This window comes from Pongo abelii, chromosome 8 (assembly GCF_028885655.2).
Source record: "Pongo abelii isolate AG06213 chromosome 8, NHGRI_mPonAbe1-v2.0_pri, whole genome shotgun sequence".
Taxonomy (NCBI): Eukaryota; Metazoa; Chordata; class Mammalia; order Primates; family Hominidae; genus Pongo; species Pongo abelii.
The window spans coordinates 132919349-132945012 of NC_071993.2; the positions used below are offsets into that span (position 1 = coordinate 132919349).

General features: G+C 41.0%; 2 protein-coding genes across 6 annotated transcripts in view; one reads left to right on the forward strand and one right to left on the reverse strand.

Moving 5' to 3' along the window:
- BCCIP (BRCA2 and CDKN1A interacting protein) overlaps positions 1-5457 on the forward strand; it is a 30091-nt gene extending 24634 nt beyond the window's left edge. For all 4 annotated transcript variants that reach the window (XM_063727153.1, XM_063727148.1, XM_063727149.1 and 1 more), the window contains one exon: positions 4885-5457. In XM_063727153.1, coding sequence (XP_063583223.1) covers positions 4885-5003 — 119 coding nt within the window. In that variant the 3' untranslated portion in view covers positions 5004-5457. The remainder of the gene's footprint in view (positions 1-4884) is intronic.
- The window catches only part of DHX32 (DEAH-box helicase 32 (putative)), a 61264-nt gene that overhangs the window by 11891 nt on the left and 23709 nt on the right, over positions 1-25664 (reverse strand). For both annotated transcript variants that reach the window (XM_054523032.2, XM_002821260.6), the window contains exons 3-7: positions 20313-20506; positions 11377-11749; positions 5736-5978; positions 4299-4398; positions 4049-4207 (exon numbers count right to left, since the gene is read on the reverse strand). In XM_054523032.2, the coding sequence (XP_054379007.2) occupies positions 4049-4207; positions 4299-4398; positions 5736-5978; positions 11377-11749; positions 20313-20506 (1069 nt within the window). The remainder of the gene's footprint in view (positions 1-4048; positions 4208-4298; positions 4399-5735; positions 5979-11376; positions 11750-20312; positions 20507-25664) is intronic.

The following is a 25664-nucleotide window of genomic DNA, read 5'->3' on the forward strand; positions in this document are numbered from 1 at the left end:
GAGGAAAGGCTTCTGCTTCACTTAATTTCACAGGGACATGTTCCCAAAACCTGGCATTCGCCTAACTCCTACTCCTTTGCACTGTACATGGCAATTTTGCATAAACATCTCATTTGTACCTCTAAATAACCCCAGGATACAAGAGGGCAGACACTCTACCCTAATTTTACAGATCAGAAAGAGACAAGTGGCTTGCCAAAGTCACATGGCCACCCAGCTGTTTTGTCATATGGAAAGTGAGGTTTTGAACTTGGGCCTTCCACCGGCAGTGTTGAACCTGGTACCTGGCATGCTCTGCCAGCACAGCTGATGCTGGACTCCCAAGTCCAGTGCTCTTGCTGTTATCTACCATGGCTCTTCCTGGCTCTGGCCCATCTCAGAGGCAATCTGGTGATGTCTCCTAATAACTGAGGGTCATTATCTGCTTCTCACACCCATTCAAACTGCTCTTTCTAGGACCCTCTGCAGCTCAGGGCCCCTGTGGTGCAGAGCTCAGGTAGGAGTCACTCAGACGATGATGACTATGCTATAGCATTTACTGTACACCAGTCACTTTTCTAAGGGGCATGCATATGTTAACTAATTTATCTTAATAACTCTATGAACCAATTGCTTTGATTATCCTCATATTCAGATAAATGAAGTGAAGCAATGAGAGTCCTAATTTGCTGAATAATACCCCACTAGTGACTGATGGAGCCAGGCTTGGAGCCCTGGTAGCCTGGCCCAAGAGCCTGCACCTTTTGGCGTAGTCCCCTCAATATGGGGACCATCTACCCCAGTTTGCCCAGGGTGGTATCTGTTTCCACCTTTCATCCCAGCTTAATCATTAACAGCATTCATGCTCCTGTCCCATGAGGTTCACAGGGAGATGGTCAGTTTGTCTGAATTCATCACAAAATAAACAGGTTCCATTAAGTTAAATTGCTGTTTTGTTTTATTTTGTTAGCAGGGAGGGGTCACTCCTGCTAAGCCACAGCCATCTTTCCGCCTGGACTGTTGCACTCAAAAACATACCAGCTTAAATGATAAGTCATATAGTTACCAGGCCCACAAGAGCCTAAAGGGCTTCAGGAGCCAAAAGTACTTCCATTCTGGGCCCTTTAAAACCTCTCCTGGACTTCGTTTTCACTTTCTGTAACATTATTTACTTTATTGTTTCCAAGATCCTCACACACTGGCCCTGGAAAGTTGTTTTGGCATGTTTGTGTCTCTTTTTCACATCCCCTCATCTGAGTATAGTAGTAACTTTTGTGTAGCCTTTAAACAGATAATAGTGTAACCTTCATTAACTTAAAAACCTAGGCTGTGGCCTCCTGGCAGTCATGCTAGAATATTTGCTCAACTCTCTGGGCTGTTTGGGCAGCACCAGTCCTGCCTGTAGGTGTCAGGCACTGCGGCAAAGCTATGGGGAGGGCCACATGTGAGGGCCGTCGGCAGCCTGCTTCCTCCCATTCTCCTCTTAGTACATGTAAATGTTATGAGTACATGTAAATGTTATATATAGTACAGTAAATGTTACTTTAACATTTAAAGATCATTTTGTAAATTCCAAAGCCAAATCTTCAGTTTCCAAGTGATTTACAAACAAACGCATATACTTCTCTAGCATTCTTACAAACTGGGCTTTTAAGTGTGGTAAATACTATTCCAGAAGGTCTTGATGAATTGGTTTAGGAATCCTCTGGTGAAAGATCTGCACCATCACAACAGATGACACCATTGTAGAATCTTTTGTTTCTCTTTTGAACCAGGGTCTTGCTCTGTCGCCCTGTCTGAAGTACAGCAGCACGATCATAACTGACTGCAACCTTGAACCCTGGACTCAGGTGATCCTCCTGACTCAGCTTCTCAAATAGCTAGGACTACAGGCGTATGCCACCACACCTGGCTCATTAAAAAAAAAAAAAAGAATTTGTAGAGATGGGGTCTTGTTATATTGTCCAGGCTGGTCTTGAATTCCTGGCCCTCAAGCAGTTCTCCCACCTCAGCCTCCCAAGATGCCAGGATTACAGGTGTGAGCCACCATGCCCAGTCCTGCAGAATCTTTAATTCCTCTTTTCACCAGCGCCATCCCTGGCCTCTGCAGCCTTTGACTTTCTTTTCTTTCTTTTTTTTTTTTTTGATACAGAGTTTTGCTCTTGTTGCCCAGGCTGCAGTGCAAAATGGCGCAATCTCGGTTCACCGCAACCTCCACCTCCTGAGTTCAAGTGATTCTCCTGCCTCAGCCTCCCAAGTAGCTGGGATTACAGGCATGTACCACCATGCCTGGCTAATTTTGTTTTTAGTAGAGATGAGATTTCACCATGTTGGTCAGGCTGGTCTTGAACTCCTGACCTCAGGTGATCCACCCACCTCGGCCTCCCAAAATGCTAGGATTAGCGGCGTGAGCCACTGTGCCCAGCAACTTTATTTTCTTCCTGCATTTTCCCCTGTTTTCATGAGGTGTTGCCTTATCTAACATGCCATGCCTGTTTGTGTTTGGGTTCACTTTTCTTTTCATAATCCAAAGAATCATAGATCATACCAAAGCCAGTCATCTGGCCACTACCAAAATGAGTTCTGCCTCCGAATACAAAGATGACCTCTGGTGTAGTCTGGTACCTTTTGGCTAGTTTTTCTCCAAATTCCTATCTAGGTACCACTGCCTTCCCAGGGTAACGGCAGTCTCAGGCCATCTGTTTCCACTTAAGTGGTCAGCTGGTCCTGAGGCCTCCTACCCCAATGGACAGTGACTGTGTCATTCAGGATGGAGGTCAATTGTCAGGCAGCCAAGGAAGAATAAGAAAACTGATTTTTTAAAAAGAGGTCCAGATCAGGGGAATTCAATTAACAGCCTATAGCCTAGTTATGCCAAATTCATTTTCACATGGTTCATGCATCCTGAAAAGGGTAACAAGTTTGCTGGATTTGCGTATTTCAATTATAAGTTGAATTAAATGCAGCAGCTGCAAGCATCTTTTTCTTTTTTTGCTTCCAAAACAATGAGTCAGAGTTAATCCACAGTTATATTTTCCCCAAGCACAGCAGAAAAGTTATGTGTGTATTGTCAGGAGACAAAAATAAATTGTTACCCTAACCCTTTTGTCCCCCAGTTATCAGCTTTAAGCCTCATGGAATGAGCAGCACAGAGGGTGACCATCGAGAGAACACAGTGAGAGAGTTTGCTTTTAAAAATCCTTGACATCACCAAGCCTGCCTTTTCTTCTCCCTGCATTTCTAGTCCACCAAACATCTACTACCCTGAGCAAGAAGATGCCTAGGAAATCAACAGGTGGTGATTCCTGGGCTTATGAGATCAACAGTGGGACTAGAAGAGCAATTTTCAAAAGTGAAACCTATCTTGTTGGGGCTTAGGACACACCACCCCAAAATATGACTGGAGGAGACTAGAATATGCCACCCCAAAATATACTTCTCTGGCATATTTTGAGCTGGTTATTCTGAGAAACTGCAGACATAGGAGTAGCTCTGAAAAGCTGTCACTTTGTAAAAGAAATCTACATTTACAAAGGAAATCTACATTAATAAGTGTGGTGGCTTGCACCTATGGTCCCAGTGATTTGGGAAGCTGTGGTGGGAGGATCACTTGAGCCTGGGAGGTGGAGGTTGCAGTGAGCTATGATCACGCCACTGTACTCCAGTCTGAGCAACAGAGCAAGACCCTGTCTCAAAAAAAAAAAAAAAAAAAAGAAAAGAAAAAAGACAATTCAAGCTGCTGAGAATTCTTCTTTCTGCTGATTCACCCTTACGCTTCCATACTCCACATTACCCCGCTCCTTAAGCCCAGTTCCCCTGTGCTCCAGTGTCCAACAGCAGACACATTTCTCGTGTCAGAACAGATATTTCCTAGAGGTTTGTGGGGTTTTAAAAATTACCTTCAGAGAATGTTTACCTCTAGTGGGAAAATGCTTCAGTCCAAACCAACGCCCCCTCCATGCTTGTGTGCACTGCCGAGCATCACGTGAACTCAGGACAGAGAATGGGCAGGAGGAGAGAAGGTGAATCTCAGCCCACATGCCTGGCTGACATGGGAGCATAAGGCTACCTGGTCTGTTCATGAAGTCACAGTGGCCTAGGCCCGCAATGTCTATCCTCTTCATAAAAAGCACCATGCTTGTTAGGTTGGCTTCCTGCATTTCTGCTGGCTTAAGTGGCGTCATGTCTTTGGAGGCAAATTCTTCAGTGTACAGGCAGAAAAATTTTCCTAAAAGACACCAAGAAAAACGGCTTTAATATTTCTGGGTTGCCTGCATACAAGAATTGACAACATTTAGTATTTGTGTCCACAGCACTACCTGAAGAAGATGAGCCAAGAATCTGCTTGCGTATCTCTGCCTGGCTCTGGCTGATGGGCTGCATGACAAGCGAGTTTGCTCTTATTCTCGGGTTGTACACCTTTAAATGGAAAAACAGCATCATTAGCGTCAGATAAGTCATGATTTAGTAGGCTCATTGATCCTGAAGAGAATATGCTGTTCGCAGTACTTTATTCCATGAAATGCACTGCCACAGACTCATTTTCTTTATACAATATTTATTATTGTTTCACTTGCCTTGAGATGGAAACTGCAAGTGCTTTGATAAATGGATTTAAAGGTTGTCTGCTTTCATCGTGGCTTCAATAACTATGGGACCTCTGTGTCAAATCTGCCGAAATACTGGCACTGTCACTTCTCAAAGCACTGTACTGGTGAATGATAACATATCCTCATATGCCACACAGAGAAAGGGTTCTCACCTGATAGTGCCATGTTTCTTTATAGTTTTGTTCAAATCAACCAGGATCTTGGTGGTCTCACCTTTACAACACATACTGAGAGTTCCAATCATAACAGCTAATACAAAAACTGCATATGGCACTAACAATGATTTTCCTTACAGGTGGTTCACGGGGGCAAGTGTCAGCCCTGGTTTCTCTGAAGGCTGGACTAATTCAATCAAGATCAACTCTAAGTGATTTCCAGGGAACCTTCATGACTGTTGGAATTGCTCTGTCATAATAAGGCAGGGATATTTAGGAGGCTCATAGTCTCCTGGAGGGATAAAACATCTTGGCACCTCGTAATGGTAAATTAGTCAATATTTGTTAGTTTCGTTTGAGAGCTCAAATGCTGTGATTTTCTGAAGTCTCAGTGTCTTTCAGAGTTTGAGATACCTTGTTTTCATTTTTTCTAATTTTTAATTTAAAAGTAATAAAGAATATTTTGTAATAATTAGGATGAAAATTTTATCATGTCAATTATAAGCCAAAATTTGCTAAAATTAAAGTCAGTATACTTGAAACAAGTTTCTAGTAAGTTCTCTGGGGTAAGATACTAATCACTCTGATAAAGGGGCTATCAAAAAAATCCAGTAAACTGTTCATAAGAGGAGATCAGTTTAAGAGTCAAACAATTTGCTTTGCTAGTACCTTAGCTAAAGAAAAAATACCATTAAAGATGACTATCACCTTTATGCTCTAGTAGTTGAGTCTTTCCTCAAAACTTTCTCCTTTGGCAGCTCAATCAATTTAATTCATTTCCAAACTTCCAACATGCTAATGGAAGACAGTAATATGTGATCAAGACTTTTGATACTGGCTGCAATAATTCTTCTTTGCACTCATGACCAAATTCAACGAATCCCCAGGTCACACAGTTCATCCTCACTTCCTGATCAGTAAAATGGTAGGAAACTGAGAAACTAGTGCTTGACAGTTATCAGCAGTGTTTAACCTACTCAATAATAATTACCTTTCTTCTTTCCACACCCACATCGATAACAAATTTGACTGAGTTGCTCCAGATCAAAAACTCTCCAGAGCTAGTAGTTAACACCACTCTTCTTTGATAAACTTGGCATCTTTTTTCTGGTTCATCGAGTGGCTTGAACAATGAACATTTCTCTTTTGGATACAAAGGAACAACCACAAGTTCTCCAAGATCTGGGTTTAGGTTATATCCTTGATAGACAATTTCACAGACTTTCTCAATATCCTAAAGGGGGAAAAAAAACCCATGAAAATAAAATACAATGCAAACAACTTCACTATTAAAAAAAGTCTGAATTACATAAAATTTTAGGCAATACTACGTAACAGATACAGGGAAAGAAATCCCTGTGTTGCTGCCTACATGTATCTTTAAGTAAGGAAAGATGCACCTAAATGAGAAAACATCTTTGGGGAAGTTAAATATAATTTATATTGTTTTCCCATTTAATTTTGTTAGATTTCACTAAAAATCTAAGTAAAAAAGATGACTTCCCACAACTGCCATAGTTTTTACAGCTCAATTCCATTCTCTAGGTCTCTAGCTTATGTCTCTTTCCTTTCCATACCATTTGTAGAATGAGATTGAATTAACTCAAGGGTTTTGTAGGAAGACAGATCCATCTAGAAAAATAGCAAGGTATCACAGGTCACTGAGAACTAGGTGAGCCGTGCTCGTTTCCTGATCTGCTAAGCGGCTCCCAGGAAGCTGGGCAGAGGCCACTCCACGGGGTCCCACATCAGCTGGTACACAGGTACGGTCCCTTGCTTGCACTTCCTTTTTCCACATATAATTGATTTACTTGGGGCAGATTTTTTACCAAACAGCATGGCTGTTAATCCTAACGAGTGAAAACTTGCCAACTGGAATAATGAGAACAAAACGTTTTCTCCATTCTTATAATTCTGATTACTTCACTTTACTCCACATATTAAGGAAGGATTATTTAGAAATTAAAAGGAAGGCCGGGAGTGGTGGCTCACGCCTGTAATCCCAGCACTTTGGGAGGCTGAGGTGGGCGGATCACGAAGTCAAGAGATCGGGACCATCCTGGCCAACATGGTGAAACCGTGTCTACTAAAAATACAACAATTAGCTGGGCATGGTGGCATGCGTACTCTGTAGTCCAGCTACTCACAAGGCTGAGGCAGGAGAATCACTTGAACCCAGGAGACGGAGGGTGCAGCGAGCTGAGATCGTGCCACTGCACTCCAGCCTGGCGACAGAGTGAGACTCTGTCTCAAAAAAAAAAAAAGAAATTAAAAGGAAAAGAATGAGTACTTGAGCTGAGCTGCATCCCCTGAACCTGGCTGCTGCTTGGCCTTAGGAGGACATGCATTCATTCCTCTCACATGAGTCCATCAAGCAAGCTTCTCACTGGTGCAACTTAACAGCTAACCTGGATTTGGAAAGGGGGATTTGATTCCAGTAGCCCATTCATGAGCAATTTCCTATCAAGATAAACTTTTTTTTTTTTTTTTTTTTTTTTTTGAGACGGAGTCTCGCTCTGTTGCCCAGGCTGGAGTGCAGTGGCCCAATCCCGGCTCACTGCAAGCTCTGCCTCTCAGGTTCACACCATTCTCCTGCCTCAGCCTCCCGAGTAGCTAGGACTACAGGTGCCCACCACCATGCCCGGCTAATTTTTTTTGTATTTTTAGTAGAGACGGGTTTCACCGTGTTAGCCAGGATGGTCTCGATCTCCTGACGTCATGATCTGCCTGCCTTGGCCTCCCAAAGTGCTGGGATTACAGGCGTGAGCCACCGCACCTGGCCCAAGATAAACTTTTTATTGCACTGAAATATTTACTTTTATTCTTTTAGAAGATGTGGGAAAATTAATTATGGCCACTAATTCTTTATTTGGTTCTAGCTGCTGAAACTTTTTTGTCATAGGTGAATTCTTCGGTCTTATGCTCTCTTACTGAGCTATTTTGGCTGCCTTGTAAGTTGGTTCTAATGTTGAATTTTGTTCCAAATGGCAATAAAAAAGAATTTTTAAAATCTTCAGAAGGGAAAAAGCAGAGCAAAACAGAAATAGATAAATAGGCTCCTAAGCACAGCTGATACAGGGCTTTAAGGCCATAATCTGCAGAATTTGGGGCAGAAAAGCTTTAAAAAATATGCATCTGGTACTTCAGACATTTTGTTTATTCATTTCCTTGATTCTTATTCAATGTATATGGTTTATTTACATATGCATAACTTTCCTATAACTACCTGCACAGTTATGGAAAACAGCAACACCCACTGAAGGACGATATCTAGCAGACATCTAGCTCACCAAAAATGAAAGAAGATCCACAACTGCCTAGAACATTTCCCAGGAAAACCTCCAACCTAAAAACACCTTTGTGATAGTTTATTACTGCACAGTAATCTGGCTACATATTATCATAAATCTCAATGTATGTTTTCTGTTTGTTTCATATTTTGTCTTCCGGTTAAAAGACAGCTAGGTGATAGGAAACAACACGCTGAACATTCAGGGCTCTAAGTCTCAATTAAGTACCAAGACACAGGGCAGCCTGTGAATTACAGAGATTAATTCACAGCAGGTGTGGTGCTAAGCAAGTGGTTGGAGAAAATGTGACACACCTAAGGTAAATGTACTGCTGTTTCACCAAAATGTTTGAGAATATTTCTGTAATTTAAAATATACTTCTTAATATAAAAAAATGGCAGGGCTGGGTGCAGTGGCTCATGCCTATAATCCCAGCACTTTGGGAGGCCAACACAGGAGAACTGCTTGAGGCCAGGAGTTCAAGACCAGCCTGGGCAACATAGTGAGAACCCCCCTGTCTCTACCAAAAAACAACAACAACAACAAAAACTAGCTGGGCATACTGGCACACACCTGTAATCCCAGCTACTTCGGAGGCTGAAGAGGTAGATGGCTTGAGCCCAGGAGTTCGAGATTACACTGAGCCAAGATCACACCACTGCACTCCAGCCTAGGCAACATAGTGAGGTCCTGTCTCTAAGTAAATAAATACAAATTTTAAATGACAATTAATACATTTGTATTAAACTGGTTGAGTTTGTTTTCACATGATATTTAAGTGCTACGGTAGGTTTTAAAGCTTCATATAGAAATCAAGAAAGCATCAAATAGCATGGGGGGAAATGATCAATAGCTGTTAGCACTGATTTCGGAGCAAGACAAATCTTTCCAAGAGACAAATCCCAATCCATAAGAGATGAGTATCTTAATGAGGGATCCTGACAAAAATAGTAAAAAAGAAAAGTCCATCAGTATACTGAATGGTGTTCTGCTTGTTAGACAGTAGATGGGGTAAGGAAAACCAGATAACACCTGTGGAATCCAAGGCTGAAGCAGGAGAAAGAAACCTGGTGCCCAGGTAAAGTCTGCTGAAGCCAGCCCAATGTCAGTGGCTGGCTTGCTGCCCCACCCACAGGGCAGGTCGGCTGCTGAGCCCCTGAACGATGAGGAGCTCACCTTTAGAGGGTCCAGTGCTCCGCCTGGGTCACAGAGGCTCAGAATTACAAAATCCTCCGGTAGCTTTCATGGCACTCTCACTTTAAGACTGCAAGACTGATGGTTTCTTAATAGGAATGCCTTTCCAGCCTGCCTTCAGGGGAAATTACACATCTTTCCAAGTCCTGTGGCATTTACAGTTTCTACTACCAGCCTGGATAATGATGCATCTTCTAAAGTTGACAGTTCAAAAGTCACTCTACAATTAATTATAGTTTATATTAAACTTATAAGAATCATGTACTCTAAAACCATCTGCACCTCAGTTCTGTTATGAGCTTTATTTTCCAAGATCCAAAATCCATTTCCAAATCCATTTTGGAATTTTTGCTTACCTTGACTTGAAAGATTACACCTATCCTATCAGTCTTAATTGCATTTTTTTCTTGCAGAAATTTATATCCTGTTTTTTTTTTTAAATTTTTCTTTTCTTTTTTTTTCCTAGAGACAAGGTCTTGCTCTGTCACCCAGGCTGGAGTGCAGTGGTGCAATCAGCTCACTGCAGCCTTAAACTCCGTAGTTCAAGCAATCCTCCCACCTCAGCTTCCTGAGTAGCGGGGACTACAGGCCTGAGCCACCATGCCTGGCTAATTTTTTAATTTTTTTGTTGAGATAGGGTCCTGCTATGTTGTCAAGGCTGGTCTCAACCTCCTGGCCTCACGTGATCCTCCAGCCTCAGCCTCCCAAAGTGCTGTCATTACAGGTGTGAGCCACAGTGCCCGGCCTATGTCCTGTTTTTCACCTGGCAATTCTGACTCTCAAATATATTAGATTTGCCATTCTTCCCTTCCTTAGGCTTCATCTGGTTATACTGAGAACCTCCAACTGTTTTCATAAATCCTGTGTCTCCGTAATCATTTTATTATTTTCCTCAGGACTTTCTTGAATATCTTGAATCATGCAGGATGAGATGATAACAGAATAAATCACTGTAATAGGCAGGTTTGCTATTCAAGAGAATGTATATCATCTACATACAAAAAATGATAAATATGCAGTCATATTGAGGTTCTAGAAACAGATAAAATTTAAGAAAACTAAAGTTCCCAAAGCCAGAAGGAGCTGTTATCCTTTATGCTTTGAGTATAAAATAGAATAAATACTTCTGAAAGTGTTTCTGAAATATGTGGATGTTCAAGAAAAGGCTCTGACAGACAGCTGAGCCACTTATCTGTTCAGCTGTGGCTCAGCCTACATCAAATAATTTCCTTTTTGGTTTCTGTTTAATGAGTAGAACCACTACATATATGGGTCATGGTCTAAAAACTCGTGCTTCTCCTCTCTGCGGGAGAAGACAGGGAAAAAAGGCCAGGCAATTAGTCTCCATGAAGAGAGGTCTAATTCTGGAGATCCTGGAGGCTTTCAGATTCAGCCAACAGAGTAGTGGGGAAAGAAATAGGGCCAGTGTAGCTGCAATTTTAAAAAAAAATGCAACCCCAAATGGTACCTTGGCTGTCTAAAAGCAGTAACAGAATGGAAATGATGCTTGATTGCACATTTCCAGTCATTCTTTTAGAGAGATATTTTAAAGAAATCTAAGTTTTTTTGTTTTTTGTTTTTTTTATCTTTTAAGAATGGAGCCCCAGTCTAGGGAGATGATCTTCTCGGGTGGGCTATATTTTCTGCCCATACTCCACTGACTATCACAGGACTGCTTGTGGAAAATGTTGTGTTACTTAACTCTATGGTGAGTGCTTAGGTAATAGTCCTGCTCTCCAACAAACACACCTGCTCATAGGGAGGCAGCGGAGAATGTCAGGGGAGTTGGCATGCACCTACTGTGGGGAGTTGGCATGCACCTACTGTACCAAGAGACGACAATTCACAGCAAGCATAAATAGAGCCAGCTTTGCCTTTGGGGCAGCCCACTGTCTGGCCTGAGCCTGCTGGAGGGAAGTTGGCTCTGGAGATCATGTCTAGAGACTCCTCACCCATATTTTGTTTTCAGAACTGCATGTGATTTTAGAAACACTTCCTGTTCACCTTTCAGCACAGGTTTTATTTAATGAGGTGTGATGAAACCAAATATTTAAACAGTTAATTAGCAAACTGAAACCTGTATGTTAGTTATTAAAAGCTTCCCAAATGAAATACCTTATTACTCTGTAAGGTTAGAGTATCACTTACTTGTTCACAGGCCAGAAAGACTACAATGTCACCTTTCTCACCCGAGTGGTGAATTTCAAAGATAAGGCGTAAAATAGACTCAAAAGAATCCTTTTGAGCCTCACTAAGGTACACAACCTCCACAGGGTGTTTATTTTTCACTTCTATGAGAGGCACGTTTCCATAATAAGAATTGAGTTTGCTGATCAGGTGAGGTGAGGAGTTAATTATGAGCTTCAATTCTGGTCTTGCTAGTAAAACATCTTTAAGAAGTCCAAGTAACACATCAGTTGCAATGCTTCTTTCATGAATATCATCTAAGATGATGACCCCATAGCTACCCAAAAAAGGATTGGACATCATTTCTCTTTGCAACATATCATCAGTACAATACCTATAAAGAAGAAACATTAAAGTTAGAATATTCTTATGCTAAGTCATGCAAAAAACTTCCTAACAAGAAAAATGCCTTTCCTATATTCATTTCTCTAAATCAGTAATTCTAAATTTTTACTGGGGCCAAAATTCCTTTAAGTTGATACAATCTACAGAATTGTAACACAAAAAAATACAGACAAACAAGATTTATGCCCAGTTTGTATATGTTCATGGACCACCCCCTACAAAGACCATTCTGAACCCTAGGTTAAAGACCTATGCCTAAATGTTTATTACAAATATTAATAAAAGCCTGCAGCTAACTTTTGTTCTGAGCTTCATACATAAAAAGTAGCATCATAAAACACCCTGGTCAATTTTTCCTCTCGCATTCATCACTGAAAGAATTTTGAATAAAATTATACACTTTTCAAGGAAAGGATACAAGAATAACCACCCTGGCTCAGGCTCATGGTCCAGCTAGCCCACTGTTAGGACAGACATTATTATTGGTGATTCATTGTGAGAGACGATATCATTAAGATGTCATCCAAATAATAAGCAAACCGAAGGATCTAAAAAGTAACCACCTATTTAAGGGCAGCATGAAAACTGGCTAGAATTCCTGGAGTGGGGAGAGGTCATTAGTGATTTTAATGGACTTTTCCCATACTTCTTGGATGATTTTTTAAAATTAAAATAACCACCTATTAGTCACTAAGTTTAATGAAAATAACTTTCTGACACTATTTACATATTTACCTTTATTATTGCTTGAAGAAACCAATCCCATATTTTTTTTTTTTTTTTTGAGACGGAGTCTCGCTCTGTCGCCCAGGCTGGAGTACAGTGGCGCAATCTCGGCTCACTGCAAGCTCCGCCTCCCGGGTTCACGCCATTCTCCTGCCTCAGCCTCCAGAGTAGCTGGGACTACAGGTGCCCGCCACCACTGCGCCACACCTGGCTAATTTGTGTGTGTGTGTGTGTGTGTGTGTATTAGAGACGGGGTTTCACCGTGTTAGCCAGGATGGTCTCAATCTCCTGACCTTGTGATCCGCCTGCCTCGGCCTTCCAAAGTGCTGGGATTACAGGCGTGAGCCACTGCGCCTGGCCCCAATCCCGTATGTTTTTCACCCATTTAAGGTATTTACTTTTATTTATTCTTGTAAATGGCAATTCTGAGATTGCTGTCCTTCGACAGGCCTGCCTGCAAGGTTAGCCCTTGGCTAGCATTTGGGAACTTAGATTTGGAGAGGGTTCTCACCATTCCCAGAACTGATAAAGAGTAGTTTGCCCTGCCTGTAATCCGAGCACTTTGGAAGGCTGAGGCAGGTGGATCACAAGGTCAGGAGATTGAGACCATCCTGGCTAACACGGTGAAACCCCGTCTCTACTTTGGGTATATACCCAGTAATGGGATGGCTGGGTCAAATGGTATTTCTAGTTCTAGATCCCTGAGGAATCGCCACACTGACTTCCACAATGGTTGAACTAGTTTACAGTCCCATCAACAGTGTAAAAGTGTTCCTATTTCTCCACATCCTCTCCAGCACCTGTTGTTTCCTGACTTTTTAATGATTGCCATTCTAACTGGCGTGAGATAGTATCTCATTGTGGTTTTGATTTGCATTTCTCTGATGGCCAGTGATGATGAGCATTTCTTCATCTGTCTTTTGGCTGCATAAATGTCTTCTTTTGAGAAGTGTCTGTTCATATCCTTTGCCCATTTTTTGATGGGGTTGTTTTTTTCTTGTAAATTTGTTTGAGTTCATTGTAGATTCTGGATATTAGCCCTTTGTCAGATGAGTAGGTTGTGAAAATTTTCTCCCATTTTGTAGGCTGCCTCTTCACTCTGATAGTAGTTTCTTTTACTGTGCAGAAGCTCTTTAGTTTGATTAGATCCCATTTGTGAATTTTGGCTTTTGTTGCCATTGCTTTTGGTGTTTTAGACATGAAGTCCTTGCCCATGCCTATGTCCTGAATGGTAATGCCTAGGTTTTCTTCTAGGGTTTTTATGGTTTTAGGTCTAACGTTTAAGTCTTTAATCCATCTTGAATTAATTTTTGTATAAGGTGTAAGGAAGGGATAAATCATGCTGCTATAAAGACACATGCACACATATGTTTATTGCGGCACTATTCACAATAGCAAAGACTTGGAACCAACCCACATGTCCAACAATGATAGACTGGATTAAGAAAATGTGGCATATATACACCATGGAATACTATGCAGCCATAAAAAATGATGAGTTCATGTCCTTTGTAGGGACATGGATGAAATTGGAAATCCTCATTCTCAGTAAACTATCGCAAGGACAAAAAACCAAACACCGCATATTCTCACTCATAGGTGGGAATTGAACAATGAGAACACATGGACACAGGAAGGGGAACATCACACTCTGGGGACTGTTGAGGGGTGGGGGGAGGGGGGAGGGATAGCATTAGGAGATATACCTAATGCTAAATGACGAGTTAATGGGTGCAGCACACAAGCGTGGCACATGTATACATATGTAACTAACCTGCACATTGTGCACATGTACCCTAAAACTTAAAGTATAATAATAATAATAATAAAAAAGAACACAAGCGAGTGACAGCGCACAAGCTATTAGGCGGCCACAAAAATGGAGAAAATATTAAAAATACGTGAATCTAGGTTAAAAAAAAAAACAAAACTCAAACACAGACTTGACAACATGTGGCCAGACACTTGTCTCAAGTGCCTTCAAGTATCATGCTGCAATCTACAAAATAGCTTTAAGAAATACATCAAACAAGTATTTGGAATGAAAGTTGATGATTCATTCTCTTGCAGATATGGAAATTGAGAATAAAATAAGTTCTAGAGGCAAGTACAGTTTATTTTGTCTGCATAATCAATATATTTCATTAAAGAAAAGGTGATTTGTTTTCTTGAAGTTAAAAAAAAAAAAAAAAAGAAACCCCGTCTCTACTAAAAATACAAAAAATTAGCCGGGCGTAGTGGCGGGCGCCTGTAGTCCCAGCTACCCGGGAAGCTGAGGCAGGAGAATGGCGTGAACCGGGGAGGCGGAGCTTGCAGTGAGCCGAGACTGCGCCACTGCACTCCAGCCTGGGCGACAGAGCAAGACTCCCCCAAAAAAGAGTAGTTTGCTGTGCCTGAACCATTTGTACAGGCAATATGGTTTATGCTGCCCATGTGCTTTCCTTCTGGGAGTCTGGAATTTTGAAACATACTAGGCAGAGGGTGCCTCTACGGCCAGCCCTCAATAAAAACCCTGGGCACTGAGCCTGAGTTTCCCTGGTAGGGCACCATTTCATGAGCTGTGAATGAAGTGCACCGTTTGTGACTTCACTGGGCGAGAGCTCGAGAGCTTGCGCCTGGGTTCCTGTAAACTTCGTCCCATCCACTATTTCCCTTTGCTGATGTTGCTTTGTATCTTTTCAATGCAATAAACCTTAGTTATAAGTAAACGATATGCTGAATCCCATGAACCTTTCTAGCAAATCACTGAACCTGGGGGTAGTCTTGGGGATCTTGACACAGTCCTCAATTAACCTCTTTCAAGGAAAAAAAAAAAAAGGAAGGAAACCAACATCTATTAAGCTCCTAGTGTGAGCCAGTCATTAAGCTGGTGCATACGTTTCTCATTTAATCTTCAGAATAAATCTTCAAAGTAGATATTACTATTCCATTACTATGACTCATTTATAAATGAGAAAACTGAAGTTCAGAAAAATTCAGTACCCTGCCCAAGGTCACAAAGCCAGGGATAGAGTCAAGATTTAAACCCGGATAGTTGTTCTATCTGTTGTCACTGTCAAATTATAAAGATTGCTTCCTTGGCCTTGTAGTTTTGGTGATAAAAGTCCACATTCTTCCTCTCTGTATCTTTATGAGATCAAAGTGTATGCACTCTACCTTTCTTTTCATACAGGTTCTCATCCTGTGTCTTATCAAATGAGCAGTGATAAATTGATGATTCCTTTTCTCAAACTTAGAAAAGGAAGCATCTTGAATACTATAGGATTATACTTTGTGCAAGATGCCAACAGATGCATTGAAATCTAGTTTTCAATTATTTTTTTTTTGCTGAGGTTAATTAGAGATTTAATTTCTAATGTTATCTCTGTTTCCTTTTCAGCAAAACTCACCTAAGCACTGATCTTATAGGAAGTAATGCTGCCCCATAAGATTGAGGAGGTATATGTGTTATGTAAATACATCTAGGCTTAATTAAAAAAAAGAGAAGATGTAACTTATTAAAAACTCCAGTAGACTCATCCAGCAGGGCCTAGCCTTCCAGATGATTATATAAGGGAATTGTGAAGGCTCAATCCTAAAACTTACTATACAAACCCACATTTTTCTGCAGTCCCACCTACTTGGGAGGCTGAGGTAGGAGATCACTTGAGCCCAGGAGGAGTCCTACATTACAGTGAGCTATGATCCCGCAACTGCACCCCAGTCTGTGCGATATAAGCAAGGCTCCAACTCAAAACAAAGCAAAAAAAACCTACTTTTTTTCTATATAACACAAAGATATATTTCTGAACTTTATGGTAATGAGATATTGTGTGTATGATGCTTCAAAAAGTGCTGTTAACTAGTAAGTATGTACAAAAATAGATACACTACCAAGGTTTCAGGAAATGCAGTTTATATCTTTAAATTAAGGCTCAATTTCTAAAAGCTAAGACTATAATAAAATAAAGTTTTATTAATATTTATATTTTATAAAATTATATAATTGAGTTTAACCTTAATGAAAATTTGAGAACTTTCCAGTTCTAAAAACAGAAAAGACCACCATTTGACACTATGAGTCACTTCTATGAGGTATCTTGATATGTAGTTCTTAAAGACTATTTTAGGTATATAATATTCAGGTATTCACTGTTTCAAAAAAGGCCAGAGAAAAGCTTAAAGAAGAACAAAGTTGTTACATATAGCATCCAAAAAATAGTAGTAGGCTTAAAGATAGTTTACTAATTGCCTATGATGTGTTTGATAGATACTAAGGGGTTACCAAAACAATGAAAAAGACAGTTTCAAATATAGACTACTGCCTTCTATAATCAATGATCAATTTTTTTTTTTTTTTTTGAGATGGAGTCTTGCTCTGTTGCCCAGTCTGGAGTGCAGTGGCGTGATCTCGGCTCACTGCAAGCTCTGCCTCCTGGGTTCACGCCATTCTCCTGCCTCAGCCTCCCGAGCAGCTGGGACTATAGGCACCTGCCACTACTCTCGGCTAATTTTTTTTGTATTTTTAGTAGAGACGGGGTTTCACCATGTTAGCCAGGATGGTCTCGATCTCCTGACCTTGTGATCTGCCCGCCTTGGCTTCCCAAAGTGCTGGGATTACAGGCGTGAACCACCGCACCTGGCCAATCAATGATCAATGTTAAATCCTCTGATTTAAATAGCTATTCAATCTGAGCTTATTCAAAATTATGGCTAGCATACCTCTTCAGGAAAACCAATCTTGTTCTAATCATAATTATAAAAATATAAACATAGCTACCACATACATACACCATGCATCAGTTACATAAATTAAATAGTCCTCACAACAACCCTCAGAGCAAGTATATTAATCATCCATATTTTTCAGATGAGGCGACTTAAAGCTCAAAGAGGTTAGGTGACTTCTATAAGGTTACAAGTGAGTAAGTGGTCGAGACACCATTTGACAGCCATGTTGCCTCCTCTCCAGAGCATGGAATACCAGGAAGAAAACAGGTGTTGCTTTATTTTATCATAGGAGTCTTTTCAATAGCTCTGGCCTCTTTCCTGTGACTCAAACCCTGTTTACTACAATGCATCAGAGTATCTTCTGACTCTGCGCTGGTTCTGGGGGCATGTCACAGTGGAAAAGAAAGTACAATGTTCAGAAACAAGAGTAACTGTAAAGTGAAGATATGAAAGCAATGAAGAATAAGGCAGCCCAGCAAGGGCAGAAAGAAACAGAACCTGCAAAACCTGTCAAAGCAGGAAGCTACTCGCTACCTGTCTCCATGGGTGCCTTTGTACCTCAGCCCACCACACCTGAAGCAACTGTCCCTGTTAAGAAAGGAATGCTATACACAGATTGAAACTAATACATACTTTAATATATAGTATTTCCTTTGGGTGTCAGAATTGAATGCTTGGGTTTTTACCGTAAAACAATCCTAAGCCTAACATGTGATAGATGTTTAAAAGGTGAGGCGTGTCTAACAGTATTATTAGATTTCCCCACCATTATTTATCTTTGTGGCTTTCCATATTAAGAAGTATCTGAGGCTGGGCGCAGTAGCTCACACCTGTAATACCAGCACTTTCGAAGGCCAAGGCCAGAAAATTGCCTGAGCTAAGGAGTTTGAGACCAGCCCGGGCAACATGGCGAAACCCCATCTCTACTAAAAATACAAAAAGTTAGCCAAGCGTGGTGGTGCATGCCTGTAGTCCCAGCTACTTAGGAGGCTGAGGCATGATAATCGCTTGAACCCGGAAGATGGAGGTTGAAGTGAGCTGAGATCGTGCCACTTCACTCCAGCCTGGGGGACAGAGTGGGACTCTGTCTCAAAAAAAAAAAAAAAAGAAAAAAAAAGAAATATCTGATTCCATATTATGACAAAGCTCTTATAATATTTCATTTTAAAAATGACCACATTAAAAAGTCCTTTTAAAGGGTTTTCAAAGTCTAGATGGTATTAAAGATATAATATTAACTTCAGAACCTAGTCAGAGCCATCATTTAATTAAAAACATAATTCAAAGGGCTACTTTAAAATGTCAAACCAACCAACCAACCACGAATCTGCTTAGGGATCCTTAACCCTTTCAGGGTCCTATGTCTTGTCCTGTCCAGCTCTTTAACTAGTTTGTGAGCTCCTAAGAACCAGAGAGGTTTTTATGTTTCTTTTGTACCACTCACGTACAATTTACACAATCAGCAATTTATAAATACACAGTAATTTAATGACTCAGGGACATAATTGTTGTAATAGCAGAAGGTTATATATCTTCAAGAAGTTCAAGTCAGTGTGCTGATGGTCTAAAGACTTTCCCCTATGATTTGACACTAGCCTGAAGACTGTCTTCTATTTTTGAAGATAAACGTTGGAGGTAAAGTAGCTTAGTACAAACCGCCTGAGCCCCATGGGCTTTCTTTTTTTCTGGGAGAGGGTCTCACTCTGTCACCCAGGCAGGAGTGCAGTGGCATGATCACAGCTCACTGCAGCCTCGATTTCCTGGACTCAAGTGATCTTTCTGCTTCAGCCTCCTGAGTAGCTGGGACGATAGGCATGCACCATCATGCTCACTAATTTTTGTATTTTTTGTAGAGATGAGATCTCACTGTTGCCCAGTCTGGTCTCAAACTCCAGGGCTCAAGCAATCCTCCTGCCTCGGCCTCCCATAGTGCTGGGATTACAGGCATTAGCCACTGTGCCTGGCCCCATGGGTTTTCTGAATGGAGATAAGAACTGCACCAGAGTGCAGTGCTAGCTGGGACAGGGCAAAATCCCTTCCACTATCCAGTTTACCGAACATCCTCCTGGGGATGAGCACATGAGACACTAGGGATATGAGTATGTGACAAACCATCCCTGCCCTGTTACAGTAAAGCAGAGCTTCCCCAACGCTGTGCATGGCACACTGTATGCCACACAAATGGGTTAGAGAGGTGCAGAAATACTGACACCGAGATACTTATCTACTTGGCTCATGGAGTGGTCAGGCAGTGCCCGGGGCAGCTGAAGCCCGTGGGATGGTCAACTGGCTGCAGGCAGCTGTGACCATTTCCTTGAGATACTGTATGGATACTATCGCTTTCTATGATGGCTGCAATATAAAAGTGCTTGAGAAGCACTAGCCCAGAGCAGTGATTTTTCCAGTTTCTTTTTCCTTTTCAAGCTCTTGGAAATCCTTCTTCAAAGGAAATCTCATAATGAAGCTAAGCACAGAAGAGATACCACAACTTGCGGTAGCCACAGAGAAGGCTCCTTGGAACCTAGAAGACTCTGCAAAGTACAGTTTGAGAAACACTGGTCGAAGCTGCTATGATGCAGGCTGACACCAAGTTTTCCAGAAGCCCCACAGAGGGTTTTCTAATGTATATTACTGGAGGGGCAGGGAAGCCTTCCTAGAGTAGGTGGCTGCTACACTGCATGCTGAGTGACTAGGAGGAACTAGCCAGGCCCGGACATGCTGAGCACAGGGAGAGGCAGGTGTACAGGCACAGGGTGTGGAAGCACGGGGCACACAGCGTGCTCCAGGTGTCCACGTGGCTTGCACACAGGCAATGATGTGGACCCTGCATGAGGCATAGCTCCAGAAGCACACGCTTGAAGGTTCTGAGGAGCCAAGCAAGTTGTTAACTTTTTCCTGGGGATAATGGGAGTCATGGGACACATTTAGACAAGGAATCCCTGATGTTGCCAGTGTGGGAAAGCAACTGTTGCTGGCTGGCTGATGACAGAGAGACCAGTTGCTACTTCACAGCACAGATGCTTAACAGGTAGAATGCCAGAATAATGCTCCTTCAGAATTACAGAACCTAAGCCAAGAATCATCAGCAGGAAGGGGACTGAACCCCACAAACCAACCTCAGGATTGTTTCGTTGGTACAGCAGTTCTCGAAAGGGATCACGTAGCCAACCTCATGACCAATGTTAACATCCATTTCATCCGCCACCCGCAGGGCGAGCTGGACCACAGTCTGCTTGTGGACCTGTGTGCATATCACACCCCCGTGCTGGTAGTGGATGGAAAGACAATATTCAGCACACCACTGAGGAACCTGTAACAGGAAAAAATGAGACAGGATCAGCTTCTGCTGAAAACAAAACAAGAGACAGCTCTGTCTTATAGCAGGGTTCATCTTATAAGTGATTTTCTTTCATCAGTAAATCAGCAGTGGGCTGTATTACATCTTACTTAGTGAAACTCTGAACAATATGGACTATGCACAGAGTTACTCCTAGGAAATAAAGTTAAGAATAAACAAGAGTTAACAGGGACTGTGAAAGTTTGACTCCCAGACAAAAAAAAGGCAGATAAAAATCAAGGACAAAATGAAAAAAATCCTTTCAACCTCAACTGTGTTTCTGAAAAGACTAATGTATTTGGAGATAATTATTTTCTTTTTGGTTAGAAGAAAGGCCCATCAAAAATATGGCTTCTGTTATCAGCTATTGTGTTTTAAGCAATGTAAATTATAGACAGCATTTAGATAAAAAATAGTGACTCAAAATTAAAGCATTTACATTTAAATCCAAATGATCATAACAAATATCTAGATAAGTCTACTTAACATTTCTCTGATAATAAAAGCTAAAATATCCTGGTAATTTACCATCTAAATATAATTAAATAAATAAACTCATCTAAATAAACCCAGTGAGATAATCAACCAACCCATCTAGATTTGGAAAGAGTCAATTCCAAGCAGAGCTACTCTAGAGCCATTTTATTTTAAAAATCCTTTTTTTTTCTAAAATATATTATGGACCAACTGATGTTTATCACATTCATTGGTACAAGAATTATTATAGTAGAATGTACTGAATTCATTTGTATGCTACAATCTTAAGGCATTGTCAGTAAATTATGCATTGTTACATGGATTTTAAAAATAAATTATTCCAAGAGTGTTTTTAATTGATCTAAGGTATTTAAACGTTGTAAAATTTCTAATTATCTTGAGGTCTGCTATTTATGAGATTTATTATGAAATTCTTAGATCTGAAGTCTCACTGTAATTTGAAAAATAAACATAACTCACCAGAAATACAAGTAACTCCAAAATGAATGACTGCTGTAGACAGCAAATTCCTAAGGACTGAAAGGCAAATGCACTTCCTGCATTTTAAGATAGGTGTCAGCCTTGTCAACAGGTTGAAAGTTATCAGTAATTATTTACTCAAGGCTTATTTTGTTCTATAAAAGATGAAAGTTTAAGATACTTCGCTCAGGAAACGTGCAATCAAGGCAAGATCCAGGAATAACAAGCCACCTAAGGGATTGGCTTGCCATTAATTTGTTCCATGTAAACCACAAATTTTCTAAGCTTTAGTTTTCTTACCTGTAAAATGAATAGACTGAATGAATGAGAATTATCCTTCAAGTTTGAACTCCGGTGTCCTTTTCTCCACAAGGCTTGCTGTGATCCCCTAGGTATCTAGATCCACGGTGTGCTTCCCACCGTGGCAGCCATCACCTTCCTGAGGTTGCTGTTTGTTCCTAGTTCCCCACTACCTAACAGCCCCTCAAATGAGCTCTAAAAGCAGAGACCTATCTGTGTTGGTCACCAAATTATCCTAGTACTCAGTAAATATTCATTGAATGAATAATTTCTTATACTTTCTAGAAATAATTTAAAATTCTGTGATTCTACATAGTCTAAGATTCTACATAGTTTAAGAATTTACATAAAATTTTGCCTCCTTTATTCCTTAGCAAGTAATTTTTTATTCTTGCCAAATTCTTACTTTTAAACGGATTGCCTTCATGTCAGGGTCCACTATCTAGAGTCCCTAGCCATGACCTCAAACATCATTCATGTGAAAAGCTGTATTAAAACCACTTGTTTTTTAAAAATTTTCTTTAGGCTGGGCGCGGTGGCTCATGCTTGTAATCCTAGCAATTTAGGAGGCCAAGGCAGTTGGATCACCTGAGGTCAGGAGTTCAAAACCAGCCTGGTCAACATGGGGAAACCCTGTTTCTACTGAAAATACAAAAATTAGCTGGGTGTGGTGGCATACACCTATAGTCCCAGCTACTCGGGAGGCTGAGGCAGGAGAATCGCTTAAACCTTTCAGGCAGAGATTGCAGTGAGCTGAGCTGGCACCACTGTACTCCAGCCTGGGCGACAAGAGTGAGACTCTGCCTCAAAACAAAAAACAAAAAACAAAAAAAAACTTCTTTAGTAGAGACAGGGTCTCACTCTGTTGCCCAGGCTGGTCTCAAACGCCTGGGCTCAAGTGATCCTTTTGCCTCAGCTTCCCAAAGTGTTGGGATTACAGATGTGAGCCACTGTGCCCAGCCAAAACCACTTGTTTGAATTTGAATCTCTGTCTCCCCACTATGTGGGAAGATCCTTAAGCTACACATGTGTGGTTTGTATTTGTTCCCAATACCAAACGAGGATCTGACATATGGTAGGGATAAGAGTTGAGTGGAAAGATGGATAAGGACATCATAATAATTGAAAAGAAGAGAGAGAAAGGCTTGGGCTCAGTGCTAAGCGTGGGAGAGAGGCAATAAAACCACGGGAAAATTACTGCAAAGGAAGAATAAGCAGTGCCCACTAACAGACTAATTATGCATAGGAAGAAGACAAATATTCTATGATTTCTAACTTAAAATACTAATTACATAATTGACAAGAACAGGAAATTGGAAAGTAAAATAAAATAAATGAATGAAGCTAAAGAGCAGCATAAAGTTCTTTTGGGGGGAATCAGGAGTTAGGAGGGGAGGAAGATGACCTTCAGGATAGTCAGGAAGATGGTCAATGTTACCAGAACATCCAGGCATAACCATCCTGGGATCAACGGAAAAGCAAGGCAGGAGGCTAAGGGAGAGGTCAGAGCTAGAGATAGGCATGGTAGTTGCAGAATTTCAGTACTGAAAGAAATCTCTGGAAGACATGAAGGCCAACACCCTCATTTTACGCATGAGGAAAGAAACTTAGAGACGTGACTTGTCCAAGGTCATACTGCCAGTAAACAGCATGACCAGAACCAATCCATATCTTCTCGTTTCTTGGCAAGTATAATTTCCACTACATCACAGTTGCTTCTAAGCATCTTTAGAGTAAGGTGGCAACTGAAGCCATGAAATTCTCAGGCAATCAGCATTTTAAATTACTCTTTCTAGGTTGGGTGCGGTGGCTCACATCTGTAATCCCAGCACTTTGGGAGGCGAAGGCGGGTGGATCACTTAAGAGGTCAGGAGTTTGAGGCTAACCTGGCCAACGTGATGAAACCCCATCTCTATTAAAAATATAAAAATTAGCCAGGCATGGTGGTGGGTGCCTGTAATCCCAGCTACTAAGGAGGCTGAGGCAGGAAAATCACTTGAACCCAGGAGGTGGAGGTTGCAGTGAGCTGAGATCGCGCCACTGCACTCCAGCCTGGGCAACAGAGCAAGACTCCGTCTCAAAAAAATAAAATAAATAAATAAATAAATAAATTGCTCTTTCTAGCCTAATGGCAATATCAGGGGGACAGTACTATGATGACAGTGGGCACTGCTTTACATAGCTAGAATTGTTGCTGAAATAATACTATCCAGTTTTATTAAAACATTTGGACACGTTCAGCCTGGTTATTCATATAAGGTCCAGGACAGCTGCTTTCAAACTCTAAAATTCGATAGGATTACAATGATCATGAGCCAAGTTCTCAAGCTTCTGATTTGGGCCTTTTTTAAAAACTGCATTTAATTTATATCTCTTTACTCATATAAACACATTCTGCAAGATTAGTTTATTACAGTATGTTGATAATGGTATAAACATTATACATTCCTGGAAGTACAACAAATATACCAATCCAACAGTCTTCATTTTCCTTTTCTGCCTTCGTCTACATTAGAGCAAACTATTTCACCTATAAGGCAAAGACATTAATTCGGAAATGGGAAAAGGCCGTCAAATATCAGTTAAAATAACCAGTAGAAGACTGAACATATCCATATTGTGCTTAATGTAGGAATGTTTGCTTACGTGGCCAAGTTAACAGTTGAGCAGAAGTCACAACAAATTCTAGTGCACGTACTCAATTGTAGCTCTGACCACATAGGATGCAGCTCCCCTTCCAGTAACAGCTACTCAGAGATAGTTAACAGTAAGCAATGCAAACACAAACTGAAAAGGTTATCTCTAGCCAGAAAACAGGGAAACATGAAACCATTTGCCTTATTTGTTACAGTTCTCCAGTTTTACATGCCTTCTGAATCACTCTGGGCAAGCTAAGTAACATACTGGGGGGTTGATTCCTTAGCAAACTTGAATTACTGGCTAAAAAATGTTATGGTTTGGCAAATGTCGATAATTTGAATATTTCACATTTCAAGGGATACTGAGATTGCAGCTTTAAAAAGAACTCTTGCCTTGTCTGCATTTCTAGTAAATATTGTATCTCTTGTTGGGTATTGACCTTTCTTGCCCTAGTTCTGCTTCTTTTCTGGGTACTACTTAGTGACTTTTTCATTGTCCCAGTTGCATCTTTGTCTTCTCACCAATGAATTACATGGCTGTTAGAGGTTTGGTTTCTACCCCATGGTTCCTCTTTGGAAGATATTCCCCCCTAGTATTAAAAAACATTATTCTGGATGGACTAGTTGCCAAGTTGGCACTATGGGAATTAGAAAAGCTTAAATAGTTGTACCTTTCTATGAATCATTTGGCTTTAACTTTTTTCAGAGAAACATTGAATTCTGGGTCACTTTGTGACTGAGTACTTAGCAAAAGTTGCACAATATGGTGAAGAAACAGAAAATTGCTCCTCTAACACATAAAAAAAGCCTATTTTCACGTGATTTATCCTGGGAGTTTAGTGATGTGCAACCCTCGGAATTACACATTTGGTCTGGAAATGCTCCCTAACTAGAAATCAATACTTCACATCTTTTTATTCTGAACTCACCGAATACTTTTGTCATGTTTCTCAATCCATTTTCTAAATGCAGTTTTCTGTACTTCTGATGGGCCATTTGCATAAAGCCAGAGCAGTGGGGCCTGCCCTACACTCTGTCCCAAAGCCCAACTGGAACCGACTCTGGGGCACGCAAGGTAAGCAATCAAGGCATGAGAATGTGCATCTCTGGCCTCTTACCACCTGCCTGAAAGGAAATCACCAACACTCTGGCCAATCTGCTGCTATGAGAGGAGGTAAGAGGAGTCCTCCGGGTAATCAAAATCTAATCTAAATCAAGGCTTTATCAACCTAAGT